This window comes from Dicentrarchus labrax, unplaced genomic scaffold, assembly GCF_905237075.1.
Source record: "Dicentrarchus labrax unplaced genomic scaffold, dlabrax2021, whole genome shotgun sequence".
NCBI lineage: Eukaryota > Metazoa > Chordata > Actinopteri > Moronidae > Dicentrarchus > Dicentrarchus labrax.
In genome coordinates this window covers 21,691,931-21,708,092 of record NW_026136704.1, presented here as the reverse complement: position 1 = coordinate 21,708,092, position 16,162 = coordinate 21,691,931, and the positions used below count along the sequence as shown (strand labels likewise).

At 41.5% G+C, this 16,162-nt stretch overlaps 2 protein-coding genes across 3 annotated transcripts in view; one reads left to right on the top strand and one right to left on the bottom strand.

Moving 5' to 3' along the window:
• The first annotated feature begins 9,225 nt into the window (after positions 1–9,225).
• LOC127362306 (uncharacterized membrane protein C3orf80 homolog) lies at positions 9,226–13,418 on the top strand. Its single transcript, XM_051397862.1, has one exon. It carries the CDS (start codon positions 9,843–9,845, stop codon positions 10,503–10,505), a length of 663 nt encoding a protein of 220 aa, XP_051253822.1. The 5' UTR covers positions 9,226–9,842; the 3' UTR covers positions 10,506–13,418.
• A 963-nt stretch (positions 13,419–14,381) lies between these two features.
• ift80 (intraflagellar transport 80 homolog (Chlamydomonas)) overlaps positions 14,382–16,162 on the bottom strand; it is a 35,777-nt gene continuing 33,996 nt past the window's right edge. For both annotated transcript variants that reach the window (XM_051397845.1, XM_051397846.1), the window contains exons 18-20: positions 15,877–16,049; positions 15,587–15,710; positions 14,382–15,109 (exon numbers count right to left, since the gene is read on the bottom strand). In XM_051397845.1, the coding sequence (XP_051253805.1) occupies positions 14,999–15,109; positions 15,587–15,710; positions 15,877–16,049 (408 nt within the window). In that variant the 3' untranslated portion in view covers positions 14,382–14,998. The remainder of the gene's footprint in view (positions 15,110–15,586; positions 15,711–15,876; positions 16,050–16,162) is intronic.

Here is a 16,162-nt window from a genome sequence, read left to right as displayed (position 1 = left end):
GTTTGCTGTTGCACATTATACACAATGAAATCAGCTGCATGCCTGGTCCTGTTGTTAGTGCAATGATAACAGCGTACAAAGTGAAGCCAATTAACATTTTATTAGTTTGAGGAGCCCCCATACATAGTCGCCTTTTATGCATTACTTACACACACACACACACACACACACACACACACACAAACCCTAAAGTTTACCAAAATAAGATGTCTGCATTCATCTGAGACATACAGTATTTGTTAGTTGCACATTTTTTCCCACACAAAAAAGGAGCAGCCAGCACTCCACTGTGCAACTAGGTCACTTTGAGCGGGAAAACCTCCACATCAGATTGCAGAGCTGCATTACCAGTAAGACACCACCAGATGTCCCATCACACAACAAAACAAGTACAAGGCAGCAGCAAGACTGTACCATACAAAATACCCTTGCACGTGAAGACACACTTTGAGACTAGATTCATGCATTTGATATTGAAGTGTCAACATACAGTTTCATTCCCTACGAAATGTGTAAAGAATCAAAGTATCCATCTGTGGCATAAGCTCAGACTCCGTCAGAGAGAGCCACAGAGGTGGGGAGAGCAATGTGTGAGCCTCTGATATGTCCAGTGGGAGGAATGAGTGAAGGATCAAGGGCTTTCCTATTGATCTTCCACTCATTGATCTTTTCCTTCCCTCCTCTCTCCATCCACCCATCCAACTTTCACAGATGGATGTAGTTTGAAGCGGGGAGGAGAAAGACACAGAGAGAGAGACAGATGCCGCAGACTAACAGGGACATTATCCAAGTCTCAGAGTCTAAAGGGAGAGATTAGCTCCTCACTGCAGGAAGAGACAGCACAACATCAGACTCAGTGGCGAGACGATACCCCCAATACTTCAGGAAACTAGAGGAGATAAAGCAAGAGAAGTGGAGGAGGGGGAAAGGAGGAGAGGACAGGGAAGGTCAAGAGGAGAAGAGATGAGGAGAAGTGAGAGAAAAGATTTGCTCAGAGAATAGAAGAAGGAGGAGGGAGTCATTCAAGTCACTTAAAGTATGAAATGAGCTGGAGGCTTGAGACTCAACTTGACTGCCTGATGATTAGACTTGAAGAGACAAAAATCTGAGTAGACTCAACCTCAGGTCAATAAATATTTAACAAGACTCTGACTACAGGCCCCACTGGCAGCTCTGTGAGGCTGAACTAAAGACCAGCGGTGTTTTGAGCTACGGTGGCACAAGTGGAAAGGTCGGGAGATCATCTAAGTCACTGGAATTCATCCTCTGGGAACCATGTACCAAATTGTATGCCAATCCATCTATTAAATGGATTATTAAAATGTATAGATTATTATATATTTGACTGATTAAGTGACAGTTTTGATCAGCTGGTGGTTGGTCAGGGATCACCAAAGTAATCAGGATTCATCTTCTGGGAACCAATGTATGTCTGTGCAAAATGAATCCATCCAGTAGTTGTATCGAGATTTATCACTCTGGACTAAAGTCGTGGACTGACCGACTGACATTGTCATCCACAGTATGGAGCTATAGAGATTGTGGTTGGCTACCCAAAAGTGAAAGTACTCATTGTGCAGTACTTTATATACTGTTGGGTAGTTTAATCTTCAGCAATGCATCATATTATATAAGATCATCATATGTTCATATCATCATTGTCCTGTGAGAACCACATATCAGAAAAACAGTCCTGTTTTTAGCTTTGTGATGATGCATTTTCCAGTTAACCCAAGGAGGGTTTTTAAGGAACACTTGATCCTACAGTTTATCAGAAAAAGTCACATTGAAAATAATTTGGCGATACATGGTTTTTACTCAACAGCAAGGGGAACATAGCAGAGTAAAAAGTACAATATTTGCCTCTGAGATGTAACGGAGTAGAAGTATAAAGTTGCAAGTAAAGGACAAGTACCTTGAATTTGTACTTAAGGGGCACCCGGATAACTCGAATGGTAGAGGTGGTGGTGCCCCAGGGTTCGAATCTGACCTGTGGCCCTTTGCTGCATGTCATCCCCTCTCTCTCTCCCCCCTTTCCTGTAACTCTTTAGCTGTCACTATCGATTAAAGGCAATAAAAACCTCAAAAAATACATTAAAATAATATAATTATATATAATAATATATTATAATATATAATATAATCTGTACTTAAGTACAGTACTTGAGTAAATGTACTTAGTTACATTCCACAGATGTTGTTGGGATTTTGTCTGTTGTGCCATTGTAATAAGCATGCTAAGCGTTGATGGACTGGAAAAACTTGCTTTCTGACTTGTAAGTCAAATATCAAAGACTTGAGACTTGACTTGGACTTAAAAACCAAATAATATATGCCTCCATGGTGTTGTAATCATAAAAAGCTGATCTGAGTTATATTTTTAAAAAACAGGTATTGGGAAAGGTCTTTATCAAAAGAAACAACTGACACAATCTTTCCCTTCACTGTGACTCAGTTAAAACAGTCTTTCATTGTCTGTGTTAGTGTGTGTGTGTGTGTGTGTGTGTGTGTGTGTGTGTGTGTGTGTGTGTGTGTGTGTGTGTGTGTGTGTGTGTGTGTGTGTGTGTATGTGTGCGTATTATGACAAGGCTTTTTTTTATAGATCGACCAACCTGTTTGGAAACGATGATGTCACATACCCTAGAGGGTTAATATGAGCCCTCATTGTGCAGACTCATTATCCATCACACACACACACACACACACACACACACACACACACACACACACACACACACACACACACACACACACACACTCAAAATAACACACAGAAAAACACAGTCACTCACATATAAGGCCACTCAGTTAGGCAGGAAAACCCATACCTCTGTGCTCAAACATTCCCTTTATAACATACATGTATTCACAGCCACAGATGCACAAAAGGTGTCCTCTTACTCTGGAGATGAGAAATGCCATATCCTTTCAGTTTCAATGGGCCATTTTGCCATCAGGGCTGAGTTATCACTGGAAAGATCCATAGCAACAAAAGAGCCGTGCCTGCTGTAGCCCTGCATAAAGACACTGGAGAGAGGCGAACAGGGACAAAGAGCAACACCTTTGCATAGAGAAAATGGGAGAGAGAGGCTCTGGAGATCGTCCAGCCATGAGAGATTTTCAGAGGCAACCTCATTCAATCCAGTACAACGGTATAATGTATAATGCATGGGCCTAAGAGTTGGCAGTTCTCTAAAAATTCTTTCCTGTGCAATCAATAGGATAAACTCGCTATATAAAATACAGAGTGGTATTATTGTACTCAGATACAGGGCCTTGGATCAACAAGGGAAAATGTTTCTTTCTAAGTGTAAATTGATTTAATAGTAGACAACTCCAGGACTTGGATTCAAACCCTAATGAGTTGTGACTGAACTTGTGACTTACATACACCCCCTTTCCCTTTGATTTAATTTTCATTACCATGGTCTATATTTGTTTGTTCTTTATCATTATTTTTATGCCTTTTATTGTTTTTCGGCAATCGCCTGTGTTTGCTGTTGCCATCGTATGTTTTTTTCTTCTTGGGTTTAGATGTTTTATGAGTCCCTTGGGGTTTTTTCATCTCACCCACACAGTTTACACTTCTTTTGTTCTCTATTTTCGGTGTGTTGTGATTTGGATGAGAAAATAAACCTCTGGTATCTGAAAAGCTGTTTGACATTATGCCCCTTTATTTCAACTGTTGATGTGGGAAATTGATTTTCAAAGTCTTTGCACTGTAGTGTTATAAGAGTAAAAGTCTACAGCCGAACTACTGGCTCCATCAAGCTGTGCTTCGGCAAAATGTTGCTTTGTGCTAAATGCTAACTTTAGCATATTAACATGCAGAAGTTTTGCAGAATAATGTTTACCATAATCTTAGTTTAGTGTGTTAGCATGGTAATATTAGCTAACTAGTGTCATTAGTTTTTCAAATATTTGGCCCTAAGTCCGGTCACTATACTTTTGACCTGATGATGGCGCTAGATTAAAAGTCAAGGGATCACAAAAGTTATTACAAATCATCCTAAAGAGGCAACATAAATGTGTAAACCAAATTTCATGGCAATACATTAACTAGTTGTCGAGACATTTCAAGCAAAACCACAAATGTCAAACTCATGATGGTGCAATAAGTCAGTAGGACAATCCATCTAATAGTTGATATAAAAATGGACCAACAAACCCACTGACATTGCCATCCCTCAAACCTCAGTGGTCCCAATACTCACTTTAAAAAGTAGTTTCTAAGTTGGATAAATATTTTTTTCAATAACATTTGACAGAATGTCTATATTCTGTTTGTTCCACCGTTTCCTGAGTTATGTTACAGTTATTGAGTTAAATATTCAATTAATTGCCATTTTAAAGCTGCATTGTTATAGTAAGTGGAAAACGGTACATCATCGTATACACATTTGCTTGTGTTTGGCATGCAATATTTGATATTTTTTGCATCCTGACTACAATATAAAGTAACATTTGTGCGTTTAAGCAGTCTCTTTGCACAGCATAAGTTTGTAATGATGGGCCTACCCAAAGGCTACATGGAGTTGAAGAAGTTAATCCTTACAGTACAGTGGTACAGATCTCTTTGTTTTGTATCACGTGTAAAGTTTTGAAGTTTTGTATAATGTGTAAACTACGTGTTTTCTAAGATGTCAGGCACATCTGTCCTTGATATTTTCAGTATATAAATTTGACACCTACACAGTTTTACTAAGAATGTCTTGGGAATCTTTCATTGTTCCCCCTTTTACTGGAGGGGATTGGCTTTAATTGTTGTGCATTTTCACATATTAACAGATTTCCTGTCTCTGGACGTCCATAAAACTTGATGGAGGGAAGTAACAGAGGAACAGAGGCCTTAATTTAGGCAGCGAGGGGGATAAAGAGAGGTTAGTGTCTGCATGGTCTCTGGAAAACTCGGGCGTGAGTTTCCCAGTTGAACACCCCTCTCCCTTTCAAGCCTGTCAGAGTTTCTGTGTAATGTGTGTTTTTGCCATGGCTTCTTTTTCTTTTTATCTCCCACTATCTTTCCACTTTATCTCTGTGTTGTTGATATTATTATCAATTATCATATTATTAGGGCCCTCAGGGAGCTCTGTGCATTTAGGGGCCTCAAAAAGACGAGTCCCTGGATGTACCGTGGGCGATTGGTATGAGGGACTTCACTGAAGGCCGTAGTCTAGTCACCTTCTGAAAAGCAGACCCCCCCGGCTCCTTTAAGTGTGACTCAGCGCAGTAGTGTGGAGGCAGGGGGTCAAAAATCCCCTGCCCTCCACCTCCTCTCAAAACATGTGGGAATGAGAAAACGTTATCCTATATTTAACCTCCAGGTGTCTGTCTGGTTTTTCCACGTATGTATGTGAGTGTGAGTCCCAGTAGCTGAGTCATCAGCAGCCGGGTGTTTGTAGACGGGTTATCTTATAGGGGAAAATGAGGCTGCCCTTGTTCTTGGAAGTTGGTTGGGGGCTTTTAGCAGTCTAGGAAAAGCTGTGTGTATGCCCCCTAATGCTGCACACTCACATCCCTCTGATGAGAACTTTCCCATTAAATCTGTCTGAGGTTTGAGTGTGTGTACATTAGATTTGTGTCCTGTGCTATCAGCTATATAATAATATGCTACAGAAAAACAGCTTCTGTCTTAACTGATAATCTTAATTAATACATAATTTCTTACCCAGCAGTAGAACAGTAGCTAGGTTTAAGATCTTGGGTTGTTGTCTGTAGCAGTGTGGAAGTGCAGCATTTATCTTCTGTAATTAAAGTTTTTATTTATTTAAAGACACATGAACAGATAGTATTACCACTTATTGTTACAATACTTCCCTTGACAAATGCACATGTCTAGAATAACCAGAATAAACATCCAACAGATGTAGCAACACCACAAGATCATTACAGCAATGCTATGATCTCCTTAAGTTCTCATTTTCATCATCAACTGTGATACTATTTCAAACTTATTTTCCATTTTATATGTCCCTGTACGGTCTGATGGAAGAGGCAGTATTAACAAAAAGTAAAAAGACAGTGGCTGATGTATATCCATATACTTAAATATACCTTTCCTGGCAACATGATGTTCCCATTTGAACAAAAAGCAACGATGCTGAGTCAAGTCACTTAGTGCTCTTACTCATTAAACCTTGTCTACATGATAGTGGTGTATTATGGCCTACGATCATCACATGGGCAACTTTCACTGTAAAGTTATTCACTGTAAAGTCAAAAAGCCCAGCTCAGCAGAAACATCCCAACTCATCAGCTTTATTAAGAGCACTGAGACAGAAAAAGTATTTTACCTCCCTCTCTCGCTCCTTTGAAAGATTTTTTTGGGGGGCTCTTAGAGCAGATTTTCTCCTCAAAACAAGTCAGGTCTCCGATTCTTCTCCAAGCCAAAAACTACAGAACGCTGGCCACATAAAGGTAAGAGGAGCACACTTTCTTTCAAACATATTTGCTAGAAGAGACCACATCCACACACTTGTTTAGTTGAGTTCTGAGGAAAAAGCACAAAGTTAGTACTGAGCAGTGTATTAAATGAAGACTGTCCTACAGCATGTTTCGCATGTCATCCCTTCCTGCTTTCATTTGCCATGTCCCTCACACTCAACCTCATATTGTCCAGTGATGCAAAAAAAGGGGAAAAACATGCTTGAGACTTTACAAAGACACCCACACAAACGAACTACAACATAAATATAGTTGCCCCCTACTCTCAACACACACACAATCCTGTACACTTAAAGACCTCTGAGCCAGCAGAGCGATAAGATTAGAGGAAGTACGTGGGTGTGAAAAATAGCTGTGGTGTGGGACTTTCTGGATTCACACAATCTTCACTGACTGAAGGCCCTGCTTTTTATTAGAGTCCAAGCTGAAGGGAATAAGGCTGATGAGACCCACACACATATCCTGCAATTCGGGGCTAAGAACTGCACAGATACAATATTTGCACACACATTAAACTAAAGGTATGCATTCATCCTTTATAGTCGGCAAATTCATACATAACTACTCTTATACGTGCTTACACAGCAGGGGATTCTTTATATAATGTATGTGTGGACACTAAACACTGCTGTGATGCTATACGCTTGATCACAACAGTATATCACGTTGTGTAAAGATCAGATTCTTTCCTTAAATACAGTAATGAAGCTACAGAGGCTGAAGTTGGTCTCAGGGCAGTAACCCTGAGGTTATGACTTCTGCTCTGGTGCAAACAAAGCGAAACCCAGAACCATCAGTGGGTCCATTAACAAAGCCCGAGGGGTGACAAAGCTTTCTTTGTTTCATAATTAATGCAAACGCGATAACCATGACATTGACAGTTGGGCGGTCTGTACATCAACATCTCTGACACATGAAAATGAACGCTGCCATTCATCATTACACTGGGCTAATGGACCCCATAAGACTGAATTATTAAGCACAACACAAGAGACCTTTGTGCCAGATTAATGGAAGCATACTGCACAGCACATTTATTACAGTGTTATAGTATAGTTGGTGAGTTATCACGTTAATTGTTAGCCATACAGGAGGCTGCAACTTCAAATTATTGTGTCAGTTAATGCAACAGCACCAAAGCGGCCTTTGTGGTAACAGATTTGTTATGTATATAATTTCTACATCTGTCCACCAGTGTCTATGTTTGCACCAAGGCCTCAAAAGCCTAATGACATCTGTCGGAGCACAGAAACAGCATTTTCTGGTAAATATACAATGCAAAGAACACTTGTCCTTTACTGTTTCCTAGGGGATGTATTAAGTCTCCAGTTAGTTTGATATGTTTGCTGAAAGCTGCTCCACGATGGACGGAGAACAAAGAGGAGGGGAGAAGAGATAAAAAAAGGGAATTTATTCAATCAATCGTACTCACACAAGAACAGCACTTTGTGGTGGATTTCAAGGAGGGAGGGAAAAGGAGGCAGGATGTGGTGGGATAGAAACAGACTTGAGGACGAGAATTAGTCAGAGAAAGAAGACAAACAAGACAGGACAAGGCAGGGATTATATTTTAATATAGTGTCATTGAATCCTTGTGATCAGTGACAAACAAAACAAAACATTTAATGGGAATAATTAATATTATGCACTTTCATTTATACTTTCCATTTTCTTCAGGATGAATAAAGATCTTTATTATCTAAGCTACATAATTGCTTACATGGGTTTGATTTGGGATGTTCCCTACATGTGTCAGTAAGAGCCCACAGAGAAGCAGAGTAGCAGAAGTGCAGGGAAAGCCCTCGAAACAAAGGAACTGAAAAGTGTTTCTCTGAGAGCCACTGTCCACAGGCTATCGATTGTGTATTTGTTTATTTGGTTAGGAGGGAGCCTTGCGATCACATTTCCCTAATCGAGGCCGATTACAGAAAGAAATACGATGCTGCATAAATTAGGCTGCATGATGTTACCCATCTACTGAATTTCACGTCATAATGCTCCAGTAATTAGATTTGGTGCATTGTGCATTAGGCCTTGTTTAGGACAGAAAGGAGTACAGACTGGCTATTAGTGACAAAGAGTAACATGAAGACAGGAGGGGGTGAAATGTTCCTGTAATTTAAAAGCATTGACCACGATTTCCACCGTGGAAACTTGACAAAAGGCTATCAAGCCCATATCTCAACACATATCAAAATGTATTTAAAATATATTAACAAGCTGTAGTCTTCTTTGTTCTATTATAATAAATCCAACTCTCTCAGGAGGCCTTCCAGATCCAATAAGGGCACGAGGCTTTGAAAGTGACCTTGGTCACTCTGTACAACCACTGTAGAATATTATTCATACAGTCGCTGTTTTATTGCAAAACAACACGTTGACTGGTTTAATTAATCAGTTCATATTGTAGAACAGCTCACTGAGCCATCTGTCATTCTTGGATGACATCCAAACGGGCATCTTTAGTGTAAATTTACACGTTGAGGAGAGGAGACTGTCGTTTAAACTGGAGATTAAGTTTTATAGTTATGTCCTTCAATGCTGCAGACACATGGTCCTCTAGGGTGATGCTGGACTAATGCGAATCCAGACACTGTTGTAATGGGGGGCCATTACAGCCCACATTGCAAGAACTATTCATTTTTTATGAGAGGGGTAGATCTGTTGGCGCCTTATATCAGGGGCATTCACCCATACTGGTTACATCGGACCCTGTGTCCATGCAGGATTCAGCAAGGGTGAAAGTTTATAGCATGGTTCTGCTTTTTTTTGTTTGGGGGGGGTGATGGATCATGAAGTGGGGTCTAGGATCAGGGATCCTTTAGAGGGTTGCAAGCCCCCAGTGGTGGATTAAATACATTTACTTTAAGTACAGTATAAGTACAAATTTGAGGTGCTTTACTTGAGTATGAACATTTTGTGCAACCTTATACTTCTTCTACATGTACAGGATTCCCCTACTGAATCTAACCAAACAACACAAACCACAGGCTCTGCAGCATCTGAGAGGGAGGCTGTTGATCTGAAATAACTGGGGTCACACTCTTGACAGTTCAGGTGAGGTTTAATGCGACAGTGTCAAGTGATGATGGGCACCATATCTGCAGGTCTCACTGGTACGAGCAAGGAAACCGATGGCAATGTCCGCACGTAATAATGATGTAAGATTATTCATGATTCTCATCGCTGCTCCCTGCAGACACTGATGTTGCTCCACTCCTATCGTCCTCAGCGGGGGGGCACCTGCTGTCCCGCTCCGCGCTGCAGTGGCTGTGTGAGCGGATGATTAGTGCACAGCTGGAGAGAAAGGCAGACCTGTAACACCTGGACTTTTAACACATTACATCGCACGCACGGGAGACGGCAAAACGTGCGCGTTCACTTTCCCGGGAGATCCAGAGATGATGCCCCGTCTGCCGGGCGACGGCAGGACGACACGCGGGACCACTGGCACCCTTTTGTCGGCATGTCTGGTCTCCGCTTGTCAAGCCCTCCGGAGCTGCGGGGAGGTCCAGTGCGGCGACGGCCAGCAGTGCTGTCCGCCCATCGCCACCGGGAACGGCAGTGCCAGCTCCGCCGTGCGCTGCTGCAAGCTCCCCATCCACATTTTTTTCGACAACGTAGGCTGGTTTACGCGGAAGCTGTCCGGCATCCTGATCCTGTTGCTGCTCTTCGCCATGGGCTACTTCATCCAGCGGATCATCTGCCCGCGGCCCCGCCGGCACGGTCCGAACCACGACCGCACCGAGGAGCCCTCCCTCTTTCACGGACACGCATCGGCGTCCCAGGACTCCCTGCTGGACCGGTACCCCGAGTACAGCCTCGGGGACTTCGCCTCTCCGAACCTGCCAGCCTACGACGAGGTCAAATATTTGCCCACGTATGAGGAAAGCATGCAGGAGATGCACAGAGACCGGTCCGATGATAACTTGCTGTCGGAAAACGAGCGGGGCGGGCAGGGCAGGGTGAGAGCGGCGGGACCGAGAGCTGGAGACCAGAGACGGGATGTCCTGGAGGTGTCAGGACCGCAACACAGCCCAAGGACATCTCGGAACTCTGTCTGACGGGAAACAAAGCTACAGAGACAATACAGCATTCTTATTTTAATATAATCAGGGTAATTATCTTGCAGAGATATAAACTCAAGTGCAATTATAATCCCAAATGTTAAGAATAAAAGGAGGAGGCTGAGAAAATGTACGTGTTTTGTAAGATTATAGGGGATCACTCGCCTTTTGTATGCAAATGGTCGCTTGGGTTAAGCAAAGGAGATTATAAAGTAAGCGAAGGCGGCTGAAATGGATGCTCTTTGTGACAGGGACGGCTAATTTGGCTGCGGCACAATCGCATTAAGTTTTACTTCAGCACCTCAATTTTAAGTGGCACCGTGAAACCATGCTTCTTCTGTCAAATTCTCAACCTTTCTTAGTCTGTAATGCAAAATATTCTGCTGGACCCGAAAGACATTCTTCTCTTTTATTTATTCTTTATTGAATTTGCATACAAAAGGAAGAATATTTAGATCCCCCCCCCCGTAACCTGAAATGTGGGCTAGAAGAGGGAGTGAAGGGAGGAATATCAATATTTTAATACTTTCTGAGGCACACATTTTTATCAGCCAGCTTTAGAAACAGTTCATTTATATCTTATCAGCATGAAAGCAATATTCTGACTCAAACACATGCACGCACACACATTTCACTGGGGGCTGACAGATGAGCATTTTATCAGTGACCTGAGCCATGTCTGATGCCTACTGCAAGAAGTGTGTAGTTTAAAAAAAAAAGAAGAAAAAAAAAAGCTCTGATCCTGAGAGCCTTGCTGCCCCTGAGGCTGCATGTATCAGTGTCTCCCAGGTTTTGAATTCAGGAAAAAAAAACAATGGCAGAGATTATAGCTGGTATACTGATAGGGCATAAGCTGCCAAGAAACAAAGTTGTATTTTGATGATAGCATGTTATACAAGATCACAACTGGTGCCCCGAGCAGAACTAACAGCGGAGAGCTCAGACAAAGCAAAGGAAAAGACAAAGGGACATCTAACAGGAGACAAGGGTGAGACGAACAGGAGGCAATAATTTCTTTGTTCAGTGATCTGAGGATGCAGATTGAGAATATCTTTAGATCTACTTGTATGTTGACCATAAGTGTGTAACTGTCCCTTGCTAATGTGCATGGAGACAAGGAGTGTCTTTTTTGCTGCTTCAAACTGAAAAACCAAGCGGACACAGACGCACACCTCATTACATCGAGCTTAATGGCCTGTTTACACGGATTAAAGTTATATTTGCCTTTACCTGTCCCATAAAATGTCTCAGTATGTTATAAGATAAAGCTATGTGGTAAACAGTCACACTTGTGACTTGTCATATCCTCTCTCCAGCCCGGACTTGAAGAAATGTTAGCACACCATTAGTCCCAGGCCAAAAGAGTAGAAGACAAAAATATAGAAATAGAATCTCCATTAGGACTGTAAGTAATTATTACTTTCATTATTGAATAACCTGCCAGTTATTATGATGATTAATTGACTTATCGTTTGTCTATAGAATGACTACTGAAACATTCCCAGAGCGAGAGATGATGTCTTCAAATTGCTTGTTTTGTCTGACCAACAGACCAAAACACAATAACATTTATTTTACCATGAAAGAAGGCACAGAAAAAACACAAATACTCACATTTGAGAGACTGAAACCAGTAAATTTTTGGCAATTTTGCTTAAAAGAATGACTTAACTAATTGATTCTCACTCTTAAACAATTACCAGAATAGTTGCCAACTAATTTTCTCAGCTCTGACCTCCACTGCATCAAACAAATCTCTGCCTGTGACAAACGGACAGATTTATTCACTTGTCTGCAATGGGAAAGTGTAGTCAGTAAACTGAGCACTTTACTTACCTATTCTTCCATTTTGTGTTGAACACCCTGTGACCCAACTTATTAAATCAACTCAACTGATTTATCTCAGAAGCTCCAGGGTGGTTATGTGCCATCAGAAAGACCAATGCATACTTGTTGGGACAGTGTAATAGAAGACAGTATATCAAAGCATTCTTATTTACCACAAAGATCTGTCAAATGCTAAGCTATTAAAATATAGAAGATGTGGCTTCTAAAGCAACTATACCCGCAAATCTAGACTTGCTGCAATTAGAGACCTTGAGCTAATGCTCTTCACACTAAAAGTCTGAGTGTGATTGTGGTGGCTTGTGTAATCCAATACTGCCGGACCATGATGGTAGAGCCAATAGTGAACACTGATGGCTTCTCTATCCAGAGGGAAAGTTGTGGGTTGGTGGAGTTTGCACTCAGAAGCAATAAATCCATGCTTAAAACCCACTGATGGGTTGAGTATGTGACCCTAAGATATATGAAGCCATGTATGAGTGCTACTCAAACCATAAGAGGTGTGAATGTTACTTTTCACTCTCTCCTTCGTCGTCATTGTGATTCATTGTGAACCAGCTCCCATATGTATCTTGCAAGGGTGGGTTTTGGAATAGGCATGACCAGTCTTGTACAGTTCCCAGCATGAAACTTAAATCAGATAATGTAAAGGTGCGACATCCACCTGCCAAGAGAGAGGACAGTGAGGTAGTTCCTTCTCCTCAAATGCACATATTACAAATCCAAACATATACTGTATGTGCACAAACATATACAGAGACACAGACAGAAAGAAAACAGACAGACATACAGATAAACAGAGTACACACACAGTCACACAAAATGGATTTGATATTAGCAACATTGGAATATGCACCAATGATTCAGTTGTTCTCTTGCTTGCTGGACCAAAGAACAGATATACTATAAAAGGTCAAATCAATGAGCATTATCCTCCTCATAAATTCTACATTATATCCGGGAAGTGTATTTTTGGGGGAGCTATCAATCAATCTAATATAGGAGATGTTGCCAGTCACTGAATATGGTAATGCAACTCTGTGGTTTAATAAAATAATCTATTTAGTACTGTGTGCTGTGTAGTTTAAAGAATATGAAATACTCACTGAGAGTAAACGTGACTTTCCTATTCTTAATCTACAGAATGTATCAGATTGGGCACAGTATGCTTTGTATCGTTTAAAAGAAAGCATGAATACAACACAAAACTCATTTCAGTTCTATTTTTCACTGCGTGTGTGGCCGCTCTCTGTGGTAATGCATGTGAAACCTGACTCCTTTGCTGATAAGTCTTTTCATAGATTAATGGTGTTTGGTCTGGATGACTATGGTTCATCACAGTGAGTAGGCTTAGAAAGAAAGCGGATGGAGGGAGTAAAAATCAGAGACAGTGACTCAGAGAGAGACTTGGACTAGAAGCTGCTAAAAGTGCAGCGTGCTGAAGAAAAAACAAGAACAGCAAGAGAGAATGAACCCATTGATAGATTTTCCTACATCTACAGCTTTCTCTGATGTTTCAGCATCTGTGGCCACTCACAGTTTCAGGGATTATGCCGATCACTTTCTACCCTATCTGTCCACATCATCGTGATATGGTCCAGCAGTTGTCTTTTTGGAGAGCCCTGAGAGAGATCTTCTCCCTCATGTGTCCCTCCTGGGCCACTACAGGAGATGGATAGGCTATAATGGTCCGCTGATGTACTGGCCCTCTGCCAACCAGGGGGTGGAGTTGCATGGCAAAGAGATGGTTTCACACCTCAGCAGAAAAGGAAATACAAGAATAACTCAAAGAGAAGCACACACTGTAGAAATATTGGACTCTAACACACGCACGCACGCACGCACGCACACGCACACACACACACACACACACACACACACCCACACACACACACACACACACACACACAAATACCCTCTGGGTGCATGTGCAAAGCTGAAAAAACATCTCAAAGATACTCTATGATCTTTGTATAAAAAAAGTCAAGCGTCAAGACATTGAAGAAATACGACAAGAGGCTGAATATATACAGTATTTCCATCTGTTTTATTAACTGACAATCATTTTAGTGTTTACAGAAGGCAAAGCTTTGAATATATAAACTGTAAAAATATCTATACATATAAAAAACACAAAGTCAAACAAAAACAAAGCAATACATTTGTGCATAACTGAACTCACCAAGTCAATTTTAACAAGTGGAAAAAAAGATAACAATCAACTTTGAACCTTAGACACTGAAATCACTGAGAGGCTGATATGACAGAAAGGCCATTAGGGTGTTGTTGCTGAGAAATACCGATACTCTTATCAAAAGTCAAATCATCCACCCACAGTTACAGAATGCCACGTACGATGTTGTGCAAATGTTTCACATTACAGTGTATGAAACAAGACTGCGGTGTGAGAGTCAAAATCAAGTGTCATATTCTTCATGGCAAACTAATGGACTACACATCTCCAAATGTTCCCTTTTGTTTTTACTTACTGTATTTGGAACTAATGGTGGACATTGTACCTCAAGAACAGACATTATTTTTATACTCTGAGGCTGAGCCAAACCACCTAATATTCCCCAAATGTCAAAAACACATGGGAAACAATTTCTGCAGAGCTAACGTTTTAGAGAAGTGTCCCCTGAGCATTAACGTCGCGATGCCACGCTGCTCCTCACAGAGGTATTAGCGGCTCTCTCTCTCTCTTTAGACAACTCCATCTCTATCTTCGCCTGGATTTTTTCCCAGTCCACCTCAACCTGGCAGAGAGACAGAGAGACGAGACGAAATGAGATTAGATAAAACACTGTACATTACTTTTATCAGTATAGGATTCATAGCGCAAAGCAGCTAAATTAGTCACATTACACGATAAGGCAGGGATCACACTGGATGGCTGGAAAGTGGGGTGTGTTTGAATGCTTTTCCCCTCCTTATCCTGATCACACTGAGGCATTTATTTGCAGCACACCCCACTAATGTTGCTCCAAATAATCTGTGAGATTAAACAGCTCCAGCGGGGGACAGCAACAACTTCCTCCATTTTTAGTTCAATTCTGATTGGACAGCAGAGAAAAATCAGAGTTTTTTCAACTGGAGGCACTTGAAGTGTATAAGCAGTGCCATAAAAAGTTGATAACCTGTTTGAAAAAGACCTCCACTGCTTAAAAGGCACCCAGTGTCATCGCTGCCAAAATCAATTAATGCAGTGCAGCAGACAGGCTGCCCTAACTTACCCCTTCAGCATACTGCACGAATCTCTTATTTGTCTCCTTCCTGCCAAATTTCTGTAGGAACTTCTGCCTATAGGCCAGCACAGTGTCCACATGGGTCTTGTGTTTGACTGCCAGCTCCAGTGCCCTGGACACAAGATGACAAAATGTAGATACACATTCATGGACAAACATGCTTCACCATGACTCTCACTCAAACCTAAAAAAACATAGCTCTTACAAGGCTGAGAAAAAGCGTATGCTGTCTCTCTCCATCCAGCTGTACACAATTTCACACAAACACTGAGTTGTACCTCTCCCAGCTGAACAGGTCAATGTTGACTTGTATGGCCTGGTAGATGAGACCAGCTTGTAACAGAGTAGCCTCAGCCTCCTGGACCTGACCACTGAACATCAGCATGTGGGCCAAAGACGACTCCTTAGATGGCTGCTCCTTTATAAAGTTGATGTACTGCACCCTAGGTAACTGAAAGAAGAGAGGGAGAGGATATGCAGAGAGAGGAAAAAAGAGATTGTGAATGAGATACAGAATAATTGGTCTCTTTGACTTACTTCTTCCGTCAAAATCATTGAAGTTTC

Excerpts from the sequence above, each read along its gene's own strand:
- LOC127362306 (XM_051397862.1), top strand. The coding sequence starts at position 9,843 with ATGATGCCCCGTCTGCCGGGCGACGGCAGGACGACACGCGGGACCACT.